The sequence below is a fragment of the Lotus japonicus genome, chromosome 1 (assembly GCF_012489685.1).
Source record: "Lotus japonicus ecotype B-129 chromosome 1, LjGifu_v1.2".
Classification (NCBI taxonomy): Eukaryota; Viridiplantae; Streptophyta; class Magnoliopsida; order Fabales; family Fabaceae; genus Lotus; species Lotus japonicus.
This window is the reverse complement of record NC_080041.1, coordinates 45,976,899-46,003,727: the sequence shown is the minus strand read 5'-3', so window position 1 is coordinate 46,003,727 and position 26,829 is coordinate 45,976,899. Positions and strand designations below refer to the sequence as shown.

The following is a 26,829-nucleotide window of genomic DNA, read 5'->3' as shown; positions in this document are numbered from 1 at the left end:
TGAAAGAGGAAAAGAAAGGTAGGTTATTCGATCAGAATATTGATTAACACTACAGAAACAATGTTAAAAACGTGAACATCATACAAAAGCCTAGGTTGTGGCGGGCATGTGAAAAGTGAAAGAACGAGGATAAGAGGTTGGATATCTCGGGTCAGCAGAGCCTAGATGGCAGTACCAGAAGGTGGACATCCCTATAAAGGTACATACACTTGTGTTCCCGTCCACACACCAGCCCTCAGGCACGAGGAAATCAGCGACCATCGTCTCCACGGGAAAACTGGCATCGAGCTCCTGTGGATCAAAATCTAAAGATAGGTGCAAGTGTGAGATACATAACAACTAAGACATAAACATGATTATAAGCCAAGTAGACAGAGTGCAAGCCAAAACACTCATGAATAATCCACACTCACGAACCATGTCACACCCTGCACACAAAACACAAGCCAAAACACCACATAATGCAAAGATGCAGTGCATGTCACCACGCTTCGCCATCTTGCTAAAGATGTATGTTTGGCCCATACAAATTATTGTTAGCGATGAGTACTTTAATAAATACAATAGACATATTACTCTTCAACAAATGGTTGTTAAATGTTAGGCTAACATTGTGCTTTTGTCTTTAGTGATGCATGTAATCGCTGCTTAATCATTGCTACCGCCTACCGGATCCAAATCCTGGCAAAAGCAATAGCACGCCTAACAAAAGAGAGAGGCCAAGCTGAGTCATCTAACACCGCACTATTCCTCCAAGGCCAGAAAAGTGGTCGGTGGAGCACACCTTCCTCAGATTTTATTAATTTTTATTTTTAAATTCATACTCTTGAACTCTAAAAATGAGTCCCGAGCTCAAGTGGTAAGAGTTTGGGGACATGTGGGTTGAGGTTAGGAGATCCAGGGATAAATCCCTGAAGGGTGCAATGTTAAAAAAAAAAATCTGAAAATGAATTTACATATGTAATTCATCATAAACTCTAAAAATGAATTCATATCTGTAATTCATCATAAAGAACTTTAATTACCTAAAAAACAAAGGGACTACAATAGTAGATAGTCCAATCTACGGGACTAAAAATGCAATTAAGCTATGAAGTGTAAAAGAGTTTCAACCCATGATTTAATTGAAAATGTATCGCAATAATCGTAACCATGGTTTTAAACTACAATTCACAACAGCTGCTACGGTAGCAATATTAACATTTTTTACATTTCAAAAAAAAAAAAACATTTTTTAGTCTCCACGACTATATTGCAACCACAATTGCAGCTCCATCAACCATATTTGTCTACAATTTTTTGTCAATCAAGAATTGTGACCTAACCACAACCGCAATTTAAGAAATTGTTGTCATTTTAACTCAATAAAATTTAGGAGTGGATACCTTTACCGCTCCCCTTAAATAAAAACTTAATGAGAGCTTTCTCCCTAAATAGACTTCAAAATAGCCAGCACATACTTTGAGGTACTAGCTCTCTGCATCCAAAATCCCCTGAAAGGACAACATCAATGGTTATCAAAGTGAAAGTGGAAATGCTATTATCCACAGAAAATCATAAGGATCAAAATAAGTCACCACCTTGATGATCATAATGGCTGCATCCTTGTGTAAAACCTCGTTATACTCATGGCATGCAAAGCTCTGCAATATACAAAAGCTTTATGAAATTGAAAACTGTCTGCCAACATTTGATGCAATATATACACATAAATACACTCCAAAACCTAGAAGTTCAAATAAAAAATATAATTTTTTTTATGAAACTACTTTTATATCTTAAAAAAAGATGTTTGATCCAGACCTGAATACAACTAGGGCAACCTACTTCCGCTGAGCAGCAGCAAGATGTGAGAACTTCTAGCGCAGCTGCTAGGAACTTCGTGAAATAGGGTTGAACCTATAAAACAATCCCAAAAATTATGAAGGGAAATTTTTTATTCCAGAAACAACCAGTATGTTACCACCGTTTAATTTAACATCGAAAACAGAAAAAACAAAAGCATCACTTAAGTATTGATGAAAACAAAAAAGTACGCAAAAAACGTCTAAACTGATAAACGTCTCATGTTATTTACCTGAACTGAAATTCCAGACCCTCCAGGATGTTGATCATATATTAGAATTCTTTCAGGGTAATATCGGCTATCGTGGGGATTTGGACACTCAGGAGACAAGTCAGACATGTTGCATGTTATATGTCTGCAACCAAAAGTATCATAATATATAGACATGAAGTTAATAAGAATTATACGTGAAAAAAAAAATCAAGATTGTAAACTAGAGAGAGGAACAGGTTTTCATTTCTTAGTCAGTTAGTCTAAATGACCAACCATTTAGAAAATAGAATGTAGTGGACTCTGCTAGACAAGTAAAGTTTTACTTCTTATCTTTGGCCAATACAACGTCCAATGTACAGGAAAAAGATTGATTTATTGGGCTTGAATGGTGAAAGAAAATATTTCCTATTCCATTTCCAGTTTTAAACTTTTTATTAATTACTAAAGTGTTATTTTCAATTTGTCTCTTGTTTTCAGAGGTTCTATAGGACAGAGGATGAGAAGTGTTTTATTGTTTTATGTTTTAAATATTATATATTTGGAAAAAAGCAATAAAGTAAGAACATGTCAATAAAAACAGAATATGTTTCCTCAAATTAAATATACCCTAAACTTCACTAACATCTCAAAGAGGAGACATCCACAGCAGAATTCCTTCCTTTAAACATACGCATAAACACACCAAAGGGAAGCATCTGAATACTCATTTGACAATTAAGCAATTTCAGAGCCACATGTAGTTCATCTTTCGCGTGCCAACAAGATAGTTCATGACCAATCGACATCTTGCTTGAATGAATTGAGAAGTAACATTCGTACCAAAGAACTCTTGCTCATCAAAAAAAAAAAAAACCCAAAGAACTCTTAATCTTAACAGTTGTATAATTTTTACATGCGGATCTCTAAACATTGGAAGTGTTCTAGGAAGCTTTTAAAATAACTACATAGTTTTCTGCTTCAATACTAATCATGCTAATAATTAATAACAATAGTGACTTCAAAATCTTGAATGTTCCTCCAACTACACCCACCTCTCCACTTTTGGAAATCGTACTAACCTCCCATGTTTGTAAGACAATTTTAAAATTATTCCTATGCATAAATCCTCCCTATAGGCTTACATACAGGTGAAAAATTAAAAACAAGGGGAGATCAGTATAATTTATGAAAAAAAAGATGAGCAGAGTGTAATTAAGGGGTGTTACCAGGCGGTTAGATGGAGCTTATTCTTAGAATGATATTAGTATTATCAATATCAACAATTAATGTTAAGGGGTCTGAACGAAAATGACAAAACACAAAATGGAAGATACTTAAGCTAAAATAATTACAAAATGATTAGCATGTACTAACTCCAAACAATCTCCACATCATAGATAGAAGAAATAAGGCTTCTGTATATCATGCTGATGCCAAAACTTAAAAACTAATATTTATAAGAAACTTACAAAGGCACTACGTGTAAAACAGCATGTGAAGCAGCATGCAAACCTCCACGGAAATCATAATTTTGCTTGACTACTGCTTCTTTTATTGACTGTGGCACTGGAATCCAAACTGCCTATTGAGAAGCAAATAACATATTGACGTTAAGACACAGGAGCCAGAGAAGGATAATTAAAAGAGAGAAAAATTCTAAAAATGCTCAAATTCACCTGCGACTCGTATGAATATTGAGGAAGAGCTAGGTCAACAGTATCAAAGATTTGATTGCTTCCTCTCCAAATGCGATAAAATCCAAACCAAGTAGTAGTTACTTTGCATACATGAGCTCGAGCATTTGTTTTTGGAAGCATGTTAGTGGAAACTTTTACTGGATAAGCCTGAGAATCGCAGGGAAATGAGTTTTTAAAGACCTGAACATCACTTGCATTATCCATCAGATCCATCTTTTAAAATTTGATGTAAATGGTGGCATTTCACTGAATTTAAGGATGATATAGTATACTGATACTAGTAAGCTCAACCTTAGAGGTAATGTTAGGTTATATCAAAAATATCTAATAATATCTTGATAGAGGAGTGCTAGTAACACTCTTTCTAACACCCCCCTTTAATTGGTTACAATCCCTGTAGGTCCCACCAAATTGGGAGTGGGCCCCATATAACTTAGTGGACCCTACATGGATTTTGACCAATCAAAAAGAGTGTTAGAAAGAGAGTGTTACTAGCATTTCACTATCTTCATATTATCCAAGTATCTGAGTATCTTAATGTATATCTTTGGATTAGTTTCCATATTTCTTTATATATCACGAGTTTTTTCCTTATTTAATAAGGTTTAGGAGTTTAAATGTTTTTTGTCATTAATTAGGATTAGAAGTCCAGAATTGGTATAAAAAAAGAATTAGTGCTTTTTCTATTATATCATATATAATACCATAATATAGTCCTTATTCTCCCTTTTCTATCTTTCCGTATCTAAGACCCTATAACTTCAACAGATCATCAGAAAACAGTTTCTAACAGTTACATGCTATCAGTTTAAAAGATAATCCAAAGGAACTCTATCAAATTGGAGATGACATACAATATTACCCCCAATGACATGAATATCAGTATAATCCCGTGTCTTCGTATAATACTTCAGATCAGCCTCTTTGCAAAAAGCAGTTTTGTTAGATAGATCTAATTTTTCAACCAAATAGGTTTTCCCCTGGCACATGTACACAGCGCCTTCATATACCTGAGTCAAGTAAAAGTGTAAAACATGAATATACTTTATGAGGTAGTAATAGAAAACATAAGACAGTATTCTTTTCATATTTGAATGGTAGAAAATTCCTTTTCCACGTGTATCAGTATTCAGTAGGTAGAAGTCACTACCTGAAAGAAAGCCTTGCTTTCCTCTACCTCTTCAAGGACTTCATTCTTTTTCTGATCTATGACACTGTATCTTACCGTTTCTATTGCACGGATATTGACTGCTTGTGAAGGTGATTTCTGGAATTTAATAAGTACAGTGAAAAAACAAGAAAAAATACTAATCTTATAATCTTCAAATATTTCTTAGAGCTCAATAATAAATTATTCAACTAGACCAGACAGACAAGAACTTAATTTGATCACATATATACCTCTGGACCAATGTAGTGCCATATTCTAGAAGAAGGAACCGATGACAGATCAAATCTCAAGTATCCTCTCGCTTTTAGAGAAATCAAAACACTTTCTAAGCAAGAGCCAAAGTACTTCTCATCATAATGCACATTCAGAGGGTGTTCAAGAGCTGCACAGGCCATATGTTGCTCAAGAACCTGAATGAAGTCTGCCATAATTAGAATAATCCCTATATTTGTTAAAACTATGTAAGTAATCAAAAAGTTAAGAACCTGCTTGTTTCTGGAATCAATATGACAGCATTCAATCGGTCTCTCAAAAAGTTTCTTAGGATTTTTCATGAAGTATTGATCAAGTGGCCCACCGAATGCAACATAGACAGCAAGGGATGGTCTATCTCTCCTCCCACCTCTTCCAGCTTGTTGCCACAAGCTAAGAGAACAAAAGATTTAAAGAAAAATAAAAAGGAAATCCGACAACTCCAAAAACAAGCAGTTGAAAAGGTTTAATATGGACAGACATCAAAGCATCAAAGCTACCTTGCAATACTACCAGGAAATCCTAGATGCAGAGTGACATCAATTTCCCCAACATCAATGCCCAACTCAAGAGCATTAGTTGCAGCAACACCACAAATTTTACCACCAAAAAATGCACTCTCTATCTTTCTTCTTTCCTGCCAACGTGAAGGACCAATATGAAGTCTCAGAGAACCATAAAATAACCAAAATGGATCATCCCAATAATCAAACAAAAGAAAAGCATGAACACTACTAATGGATTAAATGAGAAATGGTCAAAAGAAGAATCCAATGCATGTGGAGATTAATTTCTTGCTACAGAGCTTCATTACTGATAGAGACCTAGAATTAGAGTGGGCTTATTGTTAGTGGGCTTAGTGTTAGTGGGCTTATAGCCTATAAATAAGGGATTGCTAGAAGAGTTTAGGTATCTTTTGGGATCATTTAGGAAATTGGGACTTGGGAGAGAGCAGAGCCTCTCGAATGCTCTGCAACTTAATTTGTACATTCTCTCTAATTCTTATTTAGGAATTAGGGTTCATATTCCACAATATCATAGTTTCTATCTTCTTCTTGGCTGGGTTCTAACAATTACTAAATACACAAAAAGATTCAACCAAGGGTAAACATAAAATCTGATAACAATGACAACTGCCAAGTATCAGATTACAAGAAACTTTAAAATAAATGGAATAATCTAACAAAGAAAGATTATAACAATATACTGAGTAAAAGGGCTTAAAACCATACTCAGATATATATATATATATATCAACCAAGACGTACCTAACTAGGAAAACTCACTTGCATGGATCAAGCCCATGTCAATAATATCAGTAATGAATAGAATTACAAATGTACATAATTTTTTACAGTATTTCTATATTGAATAATTTTTTTACATAAATGTGCCAAAGAAGGGGTAGCACAGAGGACACGCAGCAACTTAAGAACAACAATAGATCTCTAGGTTTCAGAGCGCATGAAAATTCTATATGTTGTATTGTTTCAATGGATGGCTAAAGAATCTCATTAAAGAGCATTTATACCAAGTCCCTAACAGACTTCACAATTCACATATATGTTTCTATTTATCCCAGCTTACCATGAGATAAATATTAAAGCCAGGTATAAGATATGAAAAGGAATATTATAAGGCAAAAGTCCAAAAAGGAAATGACCACATAAAGGACTTCACTTGGATGAAATCAGAGCATCTTATGCTTATCCCTGGGGGAAATAGCATTTTACTTCGGCAAATGGCACTTAGCAGTTCACCAGTAAATAAGTTAAATGAACATGACAATGCACATCATAATGTTTGTAGACCGGAAGAAAGATTATGTGTGCACAGGCAAGCATGGATGCACAAATGCACATATTAAATGCTTATTTATAAACCCAGAAAGAGAGAGAAGTAAAATTCACCTCTGCAATGTAGCCACCACGATATGCACATATGGAATCCACTAGATGCGGGGCTGTGTCGTGAAGAATTTCGCGTCTGTCAATTTACAGCGAATCAATTGCATGAGCATCTTTCCTTTTAACAACTAAATAGCCATAAACTTGAATTCCAAAATGGACATCAGATAATAAAAACAAAATCTCAGAAAAACAAACAAATCTATTGCAATATCGATTCTACTAGTACTGAACTAGACAAGTGCAAGAAATTGATTTGACGTACGTATAGCATAAAACAAGCTCACAAAGTTTCCGTGATTTACAAAATGCAATGCAGCGAAGGCCATGCTGAACCATTTCTGCAAAAAGGCGTGAAACATCCACAATTGGGCTGCAAAAAAAATAACAGGGCATAAAGCATTAAAACTAAAGATACTCCAGAAAACTGTAAACCCTGAGGATAAATGTGTACAATTCTTAAACACATTCAATGTTCACCAATCAATATTTACACATATTACGTTTTTTTTAATAATCTATATTACATGTTAAAGTTGATTCGTAGGCATGTACTAAATCTAATATGGAGGGCATAGTAAAATATAAGGATCTTTCATTGTAAGCTACTCTAAAATGAAGAAACTGGTTTGAAAGTCAGAAAGAGGCTTGGTCTTGAAGACCCCTTCCTCTTCATTGTCCTTTATACATTGTCTGATATAAAGCTATTCTTAGGCTTCGTCCTAACAGCTTAAGCTATTAGAGATGTTGATCCTTAACATGGTATTAGAGTAAAGGGCTCTTGTGACATGGAAGCCTCCATCTAATAACAGCTTAAGCTTTTAGAAAAATTGGTCAGTAAAGTAACACACATTGCTCAAGCTGAAACTGTGCTCTTTTATTAATTAAGGTATCCAGGTTAAAACAAGGCTGCATACATCAAAGTCAATAGTTCCAAAGTTTTATAGTATTGAAGTCCATAAATACAGGGATTATCACCTTGAACGAACAAAATTAGCACTTTCATCTGCCAACTCATTATTACCAATTGCAAACTGAGCTTTCTTCAAGATCTGCAGTAGGGTAGCAATAGCATTAAGGTAGTACAAATATGTCTTCAGTTAACAGAATAAGAGCTATATATAACTTCACAAAAAGAATTTCAACTCACATCTTTTGGACGAAGAATAGGATTCCAAAGGATGAAAAGTTTCCTGGCAGATGGACTGCCATCGTTCTGAAATAGCTCCAGGGTTGGTAAATTTGCAAGTTCCTGGACATGGAAATTTCATGGTTCAATCAGGGTAGTGGTATAGCAACTCATAGAAGATTAACAAACAACCTTTTCATCCTAACATAGAAAAGACAATATCATGCATGCATACTTTACATATGTGACTAAAAATTATGTTAGAAAGTATATAATTTACCATAGAATGCTCAAGAGGATTTGCTGAAGTCGCAGTAGAAAAAACAAAAGAAGGAACGGCTCCATATACTGCACGTGGAAGCAAATTGTGTTCACATTTCCATTTACGATTTTTAAAAGAAAAAATAAAATAAAATATATATACATATATATATATGCGACGTTTCGTGAAGCTCCACAAACCATGTGAACAGAGTCTCCTTAGCCTTCTTAATATAAGGGCAGTATGACTTCCAAATGCTCCCTTGTACGTATGAGTTTCATCAATGACCACAAACCTAATTGGTTAAAGACAGTAAACCTCTCAGAATAACAGTCCATTAATAATCCATATAAATACCAAGGCAATATGGTTTGATACTTTGCTTAAAATTCCAGTATAAATACCTCAGATTTGATAAAACCCGACTAAATTGCCGATGGTGGGGCAAGATTGATATGTGTAACATATCTGGATTTGTGATCAACTGCAGTATAATATGAAATGAAGCACGTTTCACCAGAATCTGTCCGATCTAAAGGAAAATTTAGTTATTAGATTACCAGTCTAGAGTTACTACGTAACCATGTCCTCTCACTATGAGACGTGTCACCATCATATATACCAATATTTAAGTCAACATCAAATCCTTTTGTCATGTATAACAAAGCTCTTAGTTGATCTTGAGCTAATGCCTGCATGCATGAAATATTTTAGTTATCTAATTACAACACCCCCCACATGAGAGAGAAGGGGGGAGGGAGAGAGATCGATATGATTATCACCAAGAACTTAAAATGTCTGATAGAAACAAACCTTTGTTGGAAATATATACAAAGCACATGATGATGAATTCTTCAACAACTCTTCTAGAACTGGCAGATTGTAGCAAAGAGATTTGCCGCTAGATGTCATTGTAGCTACAACAACATTCTTCCCATGAAGGGAGGCTTGTATAGCGTCTGCCTAAGTAAACCAAGCAGCAGAACATATTGATTCTTAGAGTGAGAAACTATTAGCTACAACTACAAGACACCATTTGCCCATACTCAATTTGTACCTGGTGACTATACAATTTGGAAATTCCAATGCTTTTCAGTGCAGATCTCATTTTCTCTGAAAGTTCAGTTGGGATCTCGCTGAAAGTGGCTTTTCTAGCACATATGTCTTCAATGTACACAATCTGCATAAACTCAACAGTCATAATGTAGCCCGGAGCATATTAAGACACGCATTGACACATAAAAGTGAAAAAAGAATATCAAGCTTTACTATGAAGATTATTGGCTGTCTATTTCACAGTACACTATTGGTGGCAGAACAAGCATATCATGTTTTGCTAAAGATTTCATGTTTATACTTCTAAAAGACCAGAAAGATAATTAAAATAAAATAGAAAATACCTGTCCTTCAGATCCAATTCCTTTCTTAAGATGTTCAACCATGTCCACAGCCAGTAATGATTTAGTGTCCTGCCAAGCCAAGAATGAGAATAGTAGAATACGGAAATTCATGGGTTGCAGTAGTGCAGGTTGAGCAACGCAAATAACAGAAGCTAAAAGGTAGAGCTGATTTAATTGAACCAAAATCAATATATTAGGTGCTTTCTTATTCCCTTCTCAGTTTCTTGAATTTAGAAACTATTTTTATAAAAACAAAATTGAAAACTTGTTTTCTGAAAGAAAAAAATAATTGTTTGAAAGAGGCAATCATAATTCATGATTCACGACATACCCGCTGTCCATCGGTGTGAATTTTTTTTTTTCAGAAATCGTGTTTCATATACACGCTTTATTAGAGTAGAGTACACATTACTCTGATTAAAGAGTTAGTTATTGTTAGTATTTCTGAGTTAGTTATATTCTGTTAGAGTGAGCTGTCATTACAGCTGTCATGTGAGCTGTCATTACAGCTGTCACATAACTGATTCTGTTAGAGTTGATAGCTTGCTTAGCAAGTCTTGTATCCTCTATAAATACTGAGATCACTCATTGTAATCTTCAGCTTTTCAATAATGAAATTCAGTTACATATCTTAGAGATTTTAACATGGTATCAAGAGCTCTGAACGATCCTAGGGATCTTTCTCTCTGATTTTTTTTTTTTTTTCGGTTTTCTTCTTCTTCATCACCATGGCTGATGAAGCTTCTGCTACTGCAACTGGAGTTGCTGCAACTCAGGTTCCACCTCCAGTTCCGCTTGCGGTTGCTCAACCGCAATTGAGTTCTTCCTCTCTGGTTCACAAGCTAATCTTGAAGCTTGATGATTCTAACTTCCTTTCATGGAAGCAGCACGTTGAAGGCATCGTGCGCACGCACAGGTTGCAGAGCTTTCTTGCTCATCCCGAGATTCCCCCTCGCTGGCTCAGTGAGGATGATCGCGTGAATGCAGTGGAAAATCCTGCATATCAAACCTGGGAGCAACAAGATTCTGCACTGTTTACATGGCTTCTCTCGTCTCTTTCGCCATCAGTGCTTCCTACCGTGGTGAATTGCACTCAGTCTTGGCAAATTTGGGAAGCGGTGCTTGATTTCTTTCAAGCACAGTCGCTCGCTCAATCTACGCAACTACGTTCAGAGTTGCGATCGATAACCAAGGGCTCGAAGACTTCGTCGGAATTTCTCAAGCGCATCAAGTCCATCGTGAACGCGCTTGTCTCCATCGGAGATCCAGTTACCTATCGCGAGCACCTTGAGGCTATTTTCGATGGCCTTCCCGAAGATTACAGTCATCTCATGACCGTCATCTATAATCGCGATGCTCTGTGCTCGATCTCGCATGTTGAATCCATGGTTATCGCGCATGAAGCGCGACTTGAGCGTTCTCGCACTCGTCAGATGAGTGCAAATCCTCCGTCAGCACTTCTCGCTCAAGCCGCGCCACCGCCATCGACTCCAGCGCCGTCGTCTCCAGCGCCAGCATCAACTGTCTCTACACAATCGACTACATCCTCAGAAGCTAACTATGCTTCTAGTGCTGTCAACAACTCTTACGATGATCGCTCTTTTGATAATCGTGGTGGATATGATGATTCTCGCTCTCGCGGTGGCTATGGTGGTAGATCTGGTGGTCGAAACTCTCGTGGTGGAAGAAATGGTAATCGCAGTGGTGTTCAATGTCAGATCTGTTACAAGTTTGGACATGATGCTAGCATTTGCTATCATCGAGGTTCATCGGGATCTAGTGGCTCGTTTGGCATGCAATCTTCTGGTTATGGCATGCCTATGCCTATGCATCCACAAATGCTACCACACTTTGGATTCTCACCTTTCTATGGTGTTCCACAATTTGGAAATCCTACTCAGTTTGGTAATTCTCAGTTTGGACATCTTCCTGGCATGATGTTTGGCCAGTATCCTCAAAATTCAGGCATGAACATGAGCAATTTTGCTCAGTCCTTTGGTCATTCTCCTTATGGTGGTGCACAGTGGCATCCTACACCTGCACAATTCCCTGGTGGCAATCCCAGGCCTGCAAATCCTCCAGCAAGAGCTCCACAGGCCATGCTTACTGGCCCTACTACTTCTACTGCTGCAGCAAATCTGAGCTCCTGGTTTCCTGACTCTGGAGCTACACATCATGTTACCAATGATGCATCTGTGATTTCTGATAGTGTATCTCTCACTGGTAATGATCACATCCTAATGGGGAATGGACAAGGTTTGCCAATCCACTCTATTGGTTCAGCTTCTTTTCCTTCTCCTTATCACAAAAACACTACACTCACTCTTAGTGATCTTCTTTTAGTTCCTAATATCACAAAGAATCTAGTCAGTGTTAGTAAATTTGCCAAGGATAATAATGTCTATTTTGAATTTCACTCATCCTATTGTGTTGTGAAATCTCAGGCAACTTCTAGGGTTCTACTCAGGGGTACAGTTGGTCCAGATGGTCTATATATCTTTGAGGGGATGCATACTCCAACCTTTCCTTCAGCCAGTCCTGTTAAAGCTTCTTCTGTTCCAGTTCCAGTTGCTGTTTCCTCTGTTAATACTGCTTCTTTACCTATTTCTGATGTACCTAGTCCTAGTATTTCTACTCATAATACTACCTCTGATGTAAATACTACTTCTTATGCCTTGTGGCACAATAGGCTAGGTCATCCTCATCATGAGGCTTTGCATTCTGCTTTATCTGTTTGTAAAATACCAGTACCTAATAAAGCAAAGTTTTCAGTATGTTCAGCTTGTTGTTTGGCAAAGTCTCACAAATTACCTTCTTCTTCTTCTCATACTGTTTATACTGCACCTCTAGAACTTGTCTTTGCTGATTTATGGGGTCCTGCTTCTACTGTTTCTTCATGTGGATATTCTTATTTTTTGACATGTGTGGATGCTTATTCTAGGTTCACTTGGATTTTTCCCCTAAGACAAAAATCTGAAACTTATTCTGTCTTCCTTCAGTTTCAAGCCATGGTTGAATTAAAGTTTAGCTTGAAACTCAAATCTGTCCAAACAGATAATGGTACTGAGTTTAAACCTCTCACCCCTCATTTTACCAAACTTGGCATTGTCCATAGGCTCACTTGTCCTTACACACACCATCAAAATGGTAGTGTTGAAAGGAAGCATAGACATATCATAGAAACTGGTTTATCTTTGCTGGCTTATGCTAACATGCCATCCCAATACTGGGATCATGCCTTCTTAGCTGCTGTTTTCCTAATTAATAGGCTTCCTACTGTGGTCTTGGGCAATGAGAGTCCTTATTCCAAGTTGTTTAAGACTCTCCCTGATTATAAGATTCTAAAAGTGTTTGGCTGTGCATGTTACCCTCATCTAAGACCTTACACTCACAACAAGCTCTCCTTGAGGTCTAAGGAGTGTGTGTTTATTGGATATTCTTCCTCTCATCAAGGGTACAAATGCATGGACAATGATGGCAGAATTTTTATCTCTAGAGATGTGATTTTTGATGAAGTGAGGTTTCCTTATCCTGCCATGTTTGCATCTACTGATTCTGACTTCTCAGATAGTGGAATTTTGTCAACAATACCTATTGTTCCTCTTCCAGTTGCTGCTCCACCAACAATCTCCAGTTCAGACTCAGGATCTTCTTCAGGACCTATCTCTCCAGCACAAGTTTCTGCTCCAGAGCAGGTCCAAGCTTCTCCTGCAGCTTCTGGCACAGTTTCAGCTCCTTCTTCTTCTGCTGAGCCTTCCCCTCCAGTTGGGAACATTCATCCTATGCAGACAAGGGCAAAATCTGGCATTGTCATGCCCAGATTGTATCCAACCTTGCTTCTCACTCAGGCAGAACCTACAACAGCCAAGCAAGCACTCAAAGATCCTAAGTGGGTGGCTGCCATGCAGGCTGAATATGATGCATTATTAGCTAATGATACCTGGACATTAGTTTCTCTACCTAAAGATAGGACACCAATAGGATGCAAATGGGTTTTTAGAGTCAAAGAGAATGCAGATGGCTCTATTAATAGATATAAAGCAAGGCTTGTAGCCAAAGGTTATCATCAAGTGAAGGGTTTTGATTACTCTGAGACATTCTCACTTGTTGTTAAACCTATTACTATTAGGCTGATTCTCTCCCTTGCAATCACTAAACGTTGGCATATTCATCAACTTGATGTCAATAATGCCTTTCTCAATGGTGCACTTCAAGAGGAGGTGTACATGACCCAACCTTCTGGTTTTCAGAGTGCAGATAAGACACTAGTGTGCAAGCTCAACAAAGCTCTCTATGGCCTCAAACAGGCTCCTCGAGCCTGGTTTGAAAGGTTAAAGTCAGCTCTTGTGAAGTATGGCTTCAAACCTAGTAGATGTGACCCTTCTTTGTTCACTTTCCATAATGCAACTTGCTGCATCTACATCCTAGTCTATGTAGATGATATTATCATTACAGGCAACTCTTTGCCTCTTGTGCAGAAAGTGGTTGAGAATCTCAACTCTGAGTTTTCTTTAAAACAGTTAGGGCAGCTGGATTATTTCCTTGGTGTTCAGGTGCATCATCTTCAGGACAGGTCCTTATTGTTGACACAAACAAAGTACATCACAGATCTTCTTGAGAGGGCAGATATGGGGGAAGCCAAGGGGATCTCTACTCCTATGGTTGGTGGTGTAAAATTAAGCAAATATGGCGCTGATTACTTTGCTGATCCTACCCTTTACAGATCCATTGTAGGAGCACTTCAATATGCTACCTTGACCAGACCTGAGATAAGCTTTGCTGTGAACAAAGTTTGTCAATTTCTTAGTCAGCCATTGGAAGATCATTGGAAGGCTGTTAAGAGAATATTAAGGTACCTTAAGGGTACTCTTCATCATGGGCTGCATCTTAAGCCTTGCTCTCTACATTCTCCTGTTTCTCTAGTGGCATTTTGTGATGCTGATTGGGCATCAGATCCTGATGACAGAAGGTCTACCTCAGGATCATGTGTTTTCTTTGGTCCTAATCTAGTGTCTTGGAGCTCCAAGAAGCAGACCTTGGTGGCTCGTTCTAGTACTGAAGCAGAATACAGAAGCCTGGCTAACACTTCTGCTGAGTTGCTGTGGGTTCAGTCCCTTTTGCAGGAGTTGCAGATTCCTTTTTCTCCTCCTAAAATCTTTTGTGACAACATGGGTGCAGTGGCTTTGACCCATAATCCAGTTCTACACACCCGCACCAAACACATGACGCTTGACATCTTCTTTGTGAGGGAAAAAGTTCTCAACAAGTCTCTTTTTGTGCATCATATTCCTTCAGTTGATCAGCTGGCAGATCTCTTTACTAAGGCTCTTTCGCCTCTTCGATTTGAAACTCTTCGTGACAAACTCAATGTGATTGAGAAATCCATTTCTCACCCACCTTGAGTTTGAGGGGGCCTATTAGAGTAGAGTACACATTACTCTGATTAAAGAGTTAGTTATTGTTAGTATTTCTGAGTTAGTTATATTCTGTTAGGGTGAGCTGTCATTACAGCTGTCATGTGAGCTGTCATTACAGCTGTCACATAACTGATTCTGTTAGAGTTGATAGCTTGCTTAGCAAGTCTTGTATCCTCTATAAATACTGAGATCACTCATTGTAATCTTCAGCTTTTCAATAATGAAATTCAGTTACATATCTTAGAGATTTTAACACGCTTTCTTGTCTTACCCATTGTCGTGTCCTTATTTCCAATAGATCCCGGTAATTTTTTAAACCTCTGTCGTCATTTTGCGGCAACCACAGCCACAGCCAACCCCCATTTGATATTGTTAGCATTAAGGATTATGTTAAGAGTTAGGATTATATGTAGAGTCTATGGGCCAGGCCCATATGTACTTTGTACTACATTTTATACTACTCTTAACCTAGTATTATATATATGAGGGAGGCTGCACCTTGCAGTGTATCCCATTACAATATCTCAGTCTCTCTCTTAATCTTTTCTCCTTACAAGGTATCAAGAGCCTAGGTCCTCAACCTGCCTAGGTCAGCTGCTACCCTGTAAACAAAAAAAAAATATTCCGTATAAAAAAGCGTTTTTTTTTTCCTCCCAGCCACTTCAGAAAGGGCTGACCAAGGTTGCTCGGGGGTAGGAACAAAAATTTGGCGGCCAGATCTTGAAGAAATCGGCAGAATGCTGAAATCGTGGTTTATGCGAGCAATCGCGAAGGTGCTGTTTCGGAGCCAGATAACGTACATCTCAGGGACAGAGCATGGCGTGTTTGCTGTCTGAGAAAAGCCCAGTGATTTTCACAGTCGTCAGTGGTGATTTGGTGTCGTTTCGAGATGCAACGGTGTGTTTCGGTGTGCTCTAAAGGTGGAACATGCGTTTTTGTTTGTAACCAGCGTTCATTTTATTCGCTGGGTATTGAGTTTATTATATCTTGTTGGTGATTGCTCTGAGTTATGGCTGAAGACAACTCGAAGACTAAGGGTGAAGGCAAGACCCCAATCACTGAGTTTATGACTACTTAGTCCAAACTCACCAACATCAAGCTTGATGGGGATGGTGAGAATTATGTGGAGTGGAAGTATTTGGTGGAGGTCAGCCTTGGAGGAATGGGAAAGGATGAGCATTTGACGGGGACTTGTCCTACAAACGCACCGACAGCGGCGAAACGGAAGAAGGATGATAAACGCATTTTGGCGTTATTGGTGAATTCTGTTGATAAGAGGATACAATCTGTCATTACTCATTGTCAAACAGTGAAGGAGTTATGGGTGTTTCTTCAATTTATTTTTGGGGAAAGCTAATAATTTGAATCGCATCTATGCTCTGTTGCAGCAGAGATTTCGTCCGAAACAGGATAAACGTAAGTTGATGGATTATTTTCTGGAGTTCAAGAAATATACTGAGGAACTAACAACTCTCCTATCTTGCAAGACAAAAGAGGATATGCTAGATCAACAGAAGAAATTGATAGCATTGACTTGGTTATCTGGCCTTGATCAGGAGTATGACATGGTCCGATCTCAAATTTTGTCGAGCAAGCAGGTGGATACTCTCATTGATGTCTTCTCTCGAGTCATGCAGTCCTCTTTTGAGAAGCCCAAACCCGCTCCAGACAGGGGCGGAGCTAGGATCTTTGTGCTGGGGGGACTAAGACTAAAGAATATAAACTAGTAAAAAAATAGTCTAAACCACTCTAAGTTTTTTTTTTTTTTTGATAAGCCAAGATATATATTGAACTGAAGCACAAGGGGTACTTCAACCCAATACAAAGAGAAGAAAAATAGCAAAAGCTAAAAACAACAAACACAAAAATACACTTAACAAGCCCCTTGGTAGCAAGACAATTAAGGATATGGCTCATTAAAACCTTCCTAGGAAAACCCCCTTGGGAAAAAGCTAGAGAAGGAAAAAGAGTACATAGCTTAAAAATCAAGAGTTCACCACCAAGAGGACAAAACAGATAAAACACATTGTACAGACATCCACTTGCAATTACATCCTCAAATGCCTCTCCTTCAAATGAAACACATTTGTGGTAAACCACTCTAAGTAAATATAAGGTAAAATCATCATAGTTTTATGTGGTTCAATAATATTTTGACACGTCTCATGAGTTGAAATTGCTAAAAGATATGTTTAAATATTACGGGTTCATATAAAATTAGAGTGATTTTACCCCATAATTACTTAGAGTTATTTAGACAAGCTCGTAAAAATATCTAAATTTTCATATGTATAATATACGCTATGGGTCTGTGGTGACGGTTGGATGCGTTTTTTACATAAATATTTATTAAATCATTTTATAGATTTAAGTAGACATCGCATTATAGATATAATAATACTTACAATATTTTATCTTCTCCTTAATTTATCATTAACAATCGTTTTTTCCAAAATCTTATAAGTTTCTCCAACTCATTTACTAGTCAAAACGGATTTGAATGAGAAAATAGATTTTATTTAAAAAATAAAAAGACACATGAATGCTCTGATATGCAAAACAGTAAGTTTTGACCAAAACAAAAAAAGGAAGTAAAGTAAACACTAAACTCATTGGGCTAATTACACAAAATGACTCAACATATGACAAACTCTAATATTGGGCCTTCTCGACCAAAAAAATAAATAATAATATTTGGCCTTCTAACGTTAACAACGGTCCTTCCAACTTCAACTTATTTCTACAGACTACAGGGGCTATTAAATATATTTTACCATGGTTCTTAAGGATTTTGAAAAAATGGGGGTGACTATGGCATACACCAGTCACCCCCTTCAGATGAAATTTCAGACCAAGGATCTTGGAATTCTGAAATATTTTTTGGCATTGAAGTTATGTACTCGAAGAATGGGATTATGATATCTCAGAGGAAGCATGTTTTGAATTTGCTAGCTGAGACCGGTCTTATGGAATCTAATCCATGTGAGACCCCAATGGAACTAGGAATGAAACTTACATCAGAAGGAGTTCCTTTCTCTGACCCACAACAATAGAGAAGATTGGTGGGTAAGTTGAATTACTTGAAAGTTACCAGGCCAAATATTGCTTTCCAGTGAGTGTTGTAAGTCAGTTTATGTCCTCCCCGATAGACGCACATTGGGAAGCATTGATTCGCATTGTCAAGTATCTAAAGAAAGCTCCAGGAAGAAGTATCGTATACAGGGATCATGGACATATGCGAGTGGAGGCATTTTCAGATGCTGATTGGGCAGGATCTCCTATGGATAGAAAATCCACCATTGGCTATTGTGTATTTTGGGGAGGTAATTTAATTTCTTGGAAAAGCAAGAAGCAAAATGTGGTGGCACGGTCTAGTGCAGAAGCTGAATATCGTGCTATGGCATAAACTACTGGTAAACTTATGTGGGTAGGACAAATCTTGAGTGAGATGGGAATTGAGAGCATATCTCCAATGAAACTATAGTGTGATAATGAGGCTGCCTTACATATCTCATCAAATCCAGTTTTTCATGAAAGAACTAAACATATTGAGGTGGATTGTCATTTTATCCGTGAGAAGCTTCAACAAAACCTTATATCCACTTCTTATATTAGAACGAGTGATCAACTTGCAGATGTGTTTACAAAGGCTTTGAATGAGGTCCATAATGATTTTATTTGTAACAAGCTAGGCATGATTAATATCTATGCTCCAGCTTGAGGGGGAGTGTTAGCATTAAGAATTATGTTAAGAGTTAGGGTTAGATGTAGAGGCTATGGGTCAGGCCCATATGTATTTTGTGCTACATGTTGTACTACTCTTAACCTAGTATTATATATATGAGGGAGGTTGCACCTTGCAGTGTATCCCATTACAATATCTCTTTCTCTCTCTCTTAATCTTTTCTCCTTACAGATACCAAGGACCCCTCCGCTGCCTTCGCCGTCCACAGATCGGCAAAACCCCCATTGGTCCGACAACCATCCGCCACTACATGCAAGGCTCCTCCACTGACAAGTTGGATTCACGCACCAAACACCTTGAGAAGCTTGTAGTCAGGAATCTTATTATAAAGGACTTGAAAGGGTGACTTATGCTCAAGAACAAGGGTTGGCAGCCTGTTCATAAGGGAAACAGTAGTGAGAAAATCATGGTCCCAATATTTCATCGGTAATTGAGCATGAGCAAGAGTAAGTCCAGCTTCAACTAAGTGACAATGTTTACGCTCAACTAAACCATTTTGGTGATTAGAATGTGAACAAATAATTGTATGAATGATTCCTAAGTCAAAGAAGTATTTAGACAGTGGCCTCAACTCTCCACCCCAGTCAGTTTGAATTGACTTTAGCTTAGTCTTAAGTAGTAATTCTGCTATTTTTTAAATTAACAAGGGCTTGATAGGTATCAGACTTTGTTTTTAAAGGAACGACCCAAGTGTAATGATAAAAAGCATCTAGACATGTTAATATGTAGTTATAACCAGAGGATGACTGCATTGGAGCAAGTCCACACAAACCGCAGAACAGTAATTCATGAGGTTTAGTATAAGTAGAAGTAGAAGTGTGTGAAGGAAGACGATGTGCTTACCCAAACAACAAGCAGAACAGAAATCAGAGGACATTTTATCAGGTAATGAAATTTTACAATGATTAAGAGCTGTCTTTAATGCCTCAAAGTGAGGATGTCCTAGTCTACAGTGCCAAATTGTATAACTAGAAGAACTAGATAATAGGAAATCTTTATTATGAGTACGCAAACTATTGACAGAGGTACAATGAACTAACGGGAAAGATGCATCCCTGGTCACGTGAGAAGAGCCATTGTTTCGTAGCAAAGAGCGAAAGGAATATAAGCCATCAGAGCCAAGAGTACCACGAAGTAACACTTCAGAATTGTCCTGAGATTTCACAAGACAGAAATCAGGACGAAATTCAAAGAAAATTGAATTGTGTCTAGCAAACTTGCTAACACTAACTAAATTCTTAGTAATAGATGGAACAAGTAGATTGTTAAGAGTAAAGGATGCCTGACAATAATAGGGTGGTGAAAGAAATTAGAACCTACATAATGTATTAACTATTAACAGACCTTGACCATTACCCGTGTAGACTTGATTCTAAGTTGAATCGGTGAGAGGAACACTCTCCAATAGTTTGGCAGCATCATGAGTTACATGATGAGTAGCGCCAAAATTAATGAACCATTCCTGAGAGGCATTGGAATCAGGTGTAGTAAGGTAGGCCTGTGGCTGATGGTGTGCAGTAGAAGGTGGATGTGAATGCTGATATCCAGAATTGATTGGAACAAATTTTGGAGGAGGTGGTCAATAAGAAGGCCTTTGATTTTGTGAAGAGTGCCAATTTCCAGCATAATTTGGTACTCTATAGTAGCGAATTGATGCATCATGGTTGTAAACAGAGAAAAGAACTAAGAGAGAGAGAGAGAGAGAGAGAGAGAGAGAGAAAGGGACATTGTAATGGGATTCACTGCTAGGTCCAGCCTCCCTCAATATATAATATTTGGTTAAGAGTAGTACAACGTGTAGTACAAAGTACGAACTTAAATTACAAATGGGTTTGGCTCATAGGCTCTACGTCTAACCCTAACTCTTAACATAATCCTTATCGCTAACACTCCCCCTCAAGCTAGAGCATAGATATTAATCATGACTAGCTTCTTGCAGATAAAATCACTACGTGCCCTATTTAAAGCCTTTGTAAAGACATCTGCAAGTTGATCATCTGTCCTAACATAAGAAGTGGATATAAGGTTCTGTTGAAGCTTCTCACGGATAAAATGGCAATCCACATCAATATGATTCTTTCATGAAAAGTTGGATTAGATGAGATATGTAAGGCACTAAGGCAGCCTGATTATCACACCAAAGTTTCATTGGCGATATGCTCTCAATTCCCATCTCACTCAAGATTTGTCCTACACTCCTACCCACACAAGTTCACAGGTAGTTTGAGCCATAGCCCGATATTCAGCTTCTGCACTTGATCGTTCCACCACATTTTGTTTCTTGCTATTCCAGAAATTATTACCTCCCAAAATACATGATAGGCAGTGGTGGATTTTATATCCGAAGGAGATCCTGCCCAACCAACATCTAAAAATGCCTCCACTCACATATGTCCATGATCCCTATATATGATACCTCTCCCTGGGGCTTTCTTCAAATACTTAACAATGCGAATTAATGCTTCCCAATGTGTGTCTGCCTAGGAGGACATAAACTGACTTACAACACACTGGGAAAGCAGAATCTGGTCTGACAGTCAAGTAATTCAGCATACCCACCAATCTTCTATATTTTTGTGGGTCAGAGAAAGGAACCCCTTCTGTTGTAAGCCTCCTACCTAGTTCCATTGGGGTCACACAGCGCCAGTCTCACCCAGAAAATCCAAAACATACTTCCTTTGCGATATAGAGTCTCATTCTTAGAGTTCATAACTTGAATGTCCAAAAAATATTTGAGATTTTCAAGAGCTTTAGTCTAAAATTTAGTCTGTAGGAAAATCTTCATGTTGCCAATTCCTTTACTATCACTACCTGTAATCACAATATCAACATAAACAACCATAAAAAAAATGCATCCTTTATTAGTTTACTTTTAAAACACAGTGTGATCACTCTCGCTTCTTCGTAAGCTACATTCCATAACAATACCACTGAATCTTCCGAACCAGAACCTAGGTGATTGTTTTAGGCCATACAATGATTTCTTTAGTCGACACACTTTGGCACACTCCCCCTGAGCAAAAAACCAAGGTGATTGCTCCATGTGAAAATAAGAGATTTCGAAAACTGAAATTGAAAGTAACTTGTATTATTGAAAGTGACATAAGAGATGGGGAAAGTACAAGTGTGTTTACCTTTACGTGAAGCTATAGGGAGGTCAAGATTATAAGGAGGACCTGAAGACACCAGAGGATATAGAGGTAGAGATTGAGTATCAGGTGGAGGAACACTACTTGTACCAAAAGTGAGGATTGTGCTACCCTATATAAATATTTATTTACTCATATCTCTAGTCAATGTGGGACCCTAACGAGCCACCTCATGCCCAGAGTTGGACATTTGGAGCGTAATGTTTGCAGGACTAGACATTTGTGGGTGACCCATTAAACATATTTAGGATAGGCTCTGATACAATCTTAGAATTTGGGTTATGCGTAACTCTACCCAAAACCTAGCTCATAGATGAGAATTTCTCTATTCTATATAAAGATTTAACAAGTCATATCTCTAGTCAATGTGGGACCTTAACAGGGATTTAAGTTTTAAAAACTAAAAATAAGAACAGCTTTTAAGATCAGTTTTTCAAAACAGTTCCTATCAAACAGGTTTTCCTCATTTTATTTTTAAAAAATTAAAACCAAACTGTTTTATAAGACGATAATCAAACAGGCCCATCATCATATTCCTACATGCAATAATTTCTCACAAGTTACAACCATCTCTTTAAACATAAAACCTAATATCTATTAGAATTTCACTAATATATAAGACACATATATGAACAAAAGAGGTTAACATTTTAAAACTTTACCCTTGGTATTGAGTGTACTGTGTGGCATAGTCTTGATATTATAGGACACCTATATTAGTTGTAGGTTTGGCACACTTAGAGTTAGCTACACAGTTGTCAAAGTTAGAGTTAGAGTTAGAATTAGAGTAAGAGAGAGTTAGTTTATTTATTCTTGAACCTGAGCCATTGCATCTATATATTGATTTACATGTAATTAATTATTCATTCTGATCAATACAATCACATTTTTCCGATTCTCTAAAGTCTAAACTTCAATACCAGCCATATTATGTTGGGTTGGCTAGGGAGTTGTCACTAGTCATATTCATAATATAGAACCCTTGATCAAGAGGTAAAAAGCGAAAATGAACTCCACTTCAATAGCATTAGCCGCAAATTAACAAAGTTATTTGCAATCAAACAATTGAATTATGGTAATAGAATATGAACCTCTAATGCTTTCTATCTTCATGCTAGCATGTGATAAATTTTGAACGAATGCAGAAGACTAAAAGTTAAGAATAAATGTCAGCTAGACGGATACATACATGACATCCAATGTGGTTGTCAGGTTTTTTAGTAGTTGAGCTTCTCTTTACACGTTTTGATTTGTTTTCTTTTCCAACAAAACTATGGTCTTTAATTGCTGCAAGCATTTCTTCCAAGGTAGTTCCAACTGCCATCTCATCTCCAAATTCAAACTGCAAATAGATTCAATACACATTATTCAACATCAGAAATATTACGGACACATCATTCCTGATGCAGGAGTTTGTAGAATTTGGGCTAGGCCTAACTCTAGCCTAAAAGCTAGCTTAGGGGTGAGGATTGTTCTACCAAATATAGGGACTATTTTGACTATATCGCTAGTGAATGTGAGACCTTAACTCGCCCCTCACGCCCAAGATGGACATCTGGAGCGTGGAGTTGGCATGAATGGACTTATGTGGGTGTCCCATGTATGGGTGGCCCAACGAACTGATCTAGATAGGATTTCATATCATCTTAGAATTTCAGTTAGGCCTAACTATACCCCAAAATCTAGATTAGGGGAGTGGGGATTGCTGTACCCTATATAAGGATAATATTGGTCACATCTCTAGTGAATGTGGGGACCTTAACAAAAGCTGTTTATTTAATGTTATGTTTTATGTTTTTAACTACAGTATGTTATCTTTCAACTTTGAAGTGCTTTTCTAAGCAATAAGTGGTGAGATGATTAGCATGTGAGCTTTAATGAGGTTAAGACATAAGATTATTTGAGCTTTGAAATATAGGGCTAGGTTCATGAAATGCTTAAAAACCTGTATAGATAATCCTAGTGGACTTGTATTTAGCCTTGATATTACAATTTAATATTTGAGAAGACTTTAGAAATGAGTACCCCTCAAGTCATCTTTCCACATTCTATTGCTTGATTTGCTGTCTAATATCTTTAACTGTCAGCTCCGCTAGCAAAAAAGCTGTTAGCACACCTAATGACTTGTTTTATGAATTAATCACCATACTAATACTATCCTAAAGCCAACTATGTGAAGCACTGAAGCCAATCCTTGCTGGTGAAAACTGTAAAAATAATTATTTAGCTTAACTTTCTCCGTGGGATCTAAAACTTTTCTTATTCGAACAAAATAAAGAAAGACTTGTTCTTTAGCCACATTGCAATGGTTATTCTGACCAAAAGTTGAGAAGAATATCCACATAATTTATAAAGAAAAAGTTAAGGATAGTTGTAAGTCACATCTCGTCATCTTAAAATGCACATTAAACAATAATTTCATACTATTAAGTGGAGTATCAATCTTGTGGGTGTACTGGATATGATTTGTTCAATCAGACTTACTCGTATATTGAACTATACTCAAGTTCAGTTCAATTGTAAATATGCATTTATTACGATAAGGCCAAATGCAAATTTGAAGCAAACATATATGGGCTGCAATTGCAATGCTTCATTCATGGTTATTATTGTTAAGAAAGCATACCGGCATCTGCTCAAAAGCCCACCCTAGATATTTTCGGAAAGAACTGTCCCTTCTCTTCAATGTACTGACAATCTTTGAAGCAGACAACCACTTGCGAGCTATTGAACAAGGCATTCCAAGAAAAATAGAAAAATTTATCTCCATGAAAAAGAATTTAACTCAGTTTAGAACCACATAACAGCATACATCTTTGATGTATAGATATATACCTCCACTAGGATTATCTTCAACTTGATCTTTATCACTGGTTGAATGGTTAACTACAACAATGACATCACCAAAACTTGCCTTCTCTACTTCATCCACAAAACACACTAGCTGCAAACAATTCAATCTACAAATTAGAGCAGGAAAATGCAATATGCCGAAATGCTTCACCCTTCCACACTTCATGATAATAAAAAAGAAGGCTTTCAATAATCGGGAACAACAATAATTTCATGGTACAAACAATATTGTTCATTAGTTTATAACAGGCATACCAGACCATATCATACACATTCTAAATTAGAAAATTAAAGCTTCACAAAAAAAAAATTAAAAGGAGATAAAATCAGTGAATTTACATTAGGACAAAGAAGGGAAAGATGCTTCACGTCATGAAGACCAAGTTTGACTCCAAACTTGGCAACCTGATTAAGTGCCTCTTCCAGTAAAAATGCAGTAATGTTTCGACGCTGCAAATGAAGAAACGCGGAGAAAATGTTTATGAAAGCAAACGCCTTTACTACTGTCTTCAACCATGGTGGACACAAGCATGTAACACCACCCTTGACAAAAGCTCCCTCCAAACGTGCTTTTCTCAACAGCTTGCAGTGTCCCAGAGGCAGGTCAGATAAACAGTTCACAGACTCCAAAACCTTCGAAAAAACCTCGCAATTATGCTCACTGAAAACGCAAGTACAATCCAGCGTGTTCAGTATGAGATGATAAGGAAGCTCAATCTGCTTCTCCTGACCTAAACCTAAACCTAAACCTAAACCCCCTTTACTTGGTTCAGAAGCAAATGCTCCAAACTCTGAATTAGATGCACTGTTATCGCCACATTCAGCGGTGCCATCACGCAAATGCGACAAATCCTCCATGATATTAGACCATGTGGAATCAGCAAGGTTAGAGGTTGAACCAGAGGCGCTGTTAGCAACATTTGAAGAATCGAGAACCGGGTCCGGGTTTTGCGTCCCGGTTGAAGTTGAATCCTTCTTGGAAAAGGGAACCAGGACGAGAAACTCGCCTAGTTGAATTGGGTAAGAACCAATCTTTGCCTGCAATCGCAATTTTTCACCCTGAAACAGACAAGCAATGCGTGAGTACCTCGCATTCATAGCAAAATGCCATTGCTTCGCATCGCGAAATTCGAATAGTGTGTGAGTGAATGGATAGTGAAATTGAAAGAGTGTGTGAGTGTGCTTGCCTTGAAAAAGAGGTGGAAATTTGGGGAGTTTGTGGCGGGTGAGAATGAGTGGTTGAGGAGGAGCTTGAGGTGTTGGACGGTGGCGGAGGGAGTGATGTGAAGAGTAGTGGATTCACCAGTTAGGGTTCGGATTTGGATTTCTTTCTCGTTGTTCTCTGCCATTGCTGTTGTCTCTTGAACTTCATGGGAATTTGGTTCCCTCTCTTCTATTGATTGCGGTTTCCTCTGCGGAACAAACCGGCAGACTTACACACCACTCCCTCCAATTTTGTTCATTTTTTTTAAAGAGTTTTTTGATTCTTTCATAACTTTATTTCGCTTCTATCTCACCCTTACTCATTTATACTCGATGTTATCAAACTCGACCCAAAGATCGACTCGGTCAGGGCATTGGTCAATGTATCACTGGTTTGACAATTGGGTCACTGGTTGAACCGTTTAACTCGATTGACATTAAAAAAATAAAAAATTCATAATACCATGACAAAATATCACAAATATCAAACACACAAAATCAAAAAAATTTAAAAACTTATTTTAGCCCTATCATTTCATGTGCTGCTTAATAAAAAAAATTCTTATTAATAATATAAATCTTAAATCTTTTTTAAATACATAATGT

The 26,829-nt window shown here is 37.5% G+C and overlaps 2 protein-coding genes across 5 annotated transcripts; both read right to left on the bottom strand.

Moving 5' to 3' along the window:
* On the bottom strand, positions 1–26,522 carry LOC130732945 (uncharacterized). Of its 4 annotated transcripts, XR_009017276.1 has the most exons (28): positions 26,208–26,521; positions 25,360–26,079; positions 25,003–25,111; positions 24,794–24,891; positions 23,357–23,509; positions 9,857–9,925; positions 9,514–9,636; positions 9,270–9,419; positions 9,017–9,148; positions 8,861–8,940; positions 8,657–8,751; positions 8,475–8,542; positions 8,216–8,317; positions 8,044–8,117; positions 7,331–7,438; positions 7,069–7,144; positions 5,659–5,795; positions 5,392–5,551; positions 5,137–5,316; positions 4,886–5,002; positions 4,590–4,745; positions 3,715–3,882; positions 3,508–3,620; positions 2,078–2,201; positions 1,804–1,899; positions 1,581–1,643; positions 1,386–1,493; positions 1–305 (listed from the first exon to the last, which is right to left on the bottom strand). XR_009017276.1 is itself a non-coding variant. In XM_057584997.1 (27 exons), the coding sequence occupies exons 1-27, from the start codon at positions 26,367–26,369 to the stop codon at positions 1,470–1,472; spliced, it is 3,657 nt and encodes a 1,218-aa protein (XP_057440980.1). In that variant the 5' UTR covers positions 26,370–26,521; the 3' UTR covers positions 1,097–1,469. The 4 variants fall into 4 exon arrangements, 3 of the variants coding, with proteins under 3 accessions (XP_057440980.1, XP_057441075.1, XP_057441140.1); XM_057584997.1 differs by lacking the exon at positions 1–305 and having other exon boundaries at positions 1,097–1,493; XM_057585092.1 differs by lacking the exons at positions 1–305; positions 9,017–9,148 and having other exon boundaries at positions 1,097–1,493; positions 8,861–8,988.
* On the bottom strand, positions 19,399–20,895 carry LOC130733115 (uncharacterized). Its single transcript, XM_057585227.1, has 2 exons — positions 20,363–20,895; positions 19,399–20,171 (listed from the first exon to the last, which is right to left on the bottom strand). Exons 1-2 carry the CDS (start codon positions 20,438–20,440, stop codon positions 19,737–19,739), a joined length of 513 nt encoding a protein of 170 aa, XP_057441210.1. The 5' UTR covers positions 20,441–20,895; the 3' UTR covers positions 19,399–19,736.
* Positions 26,523–26,829: the final 307 nt, after the last annotated feature.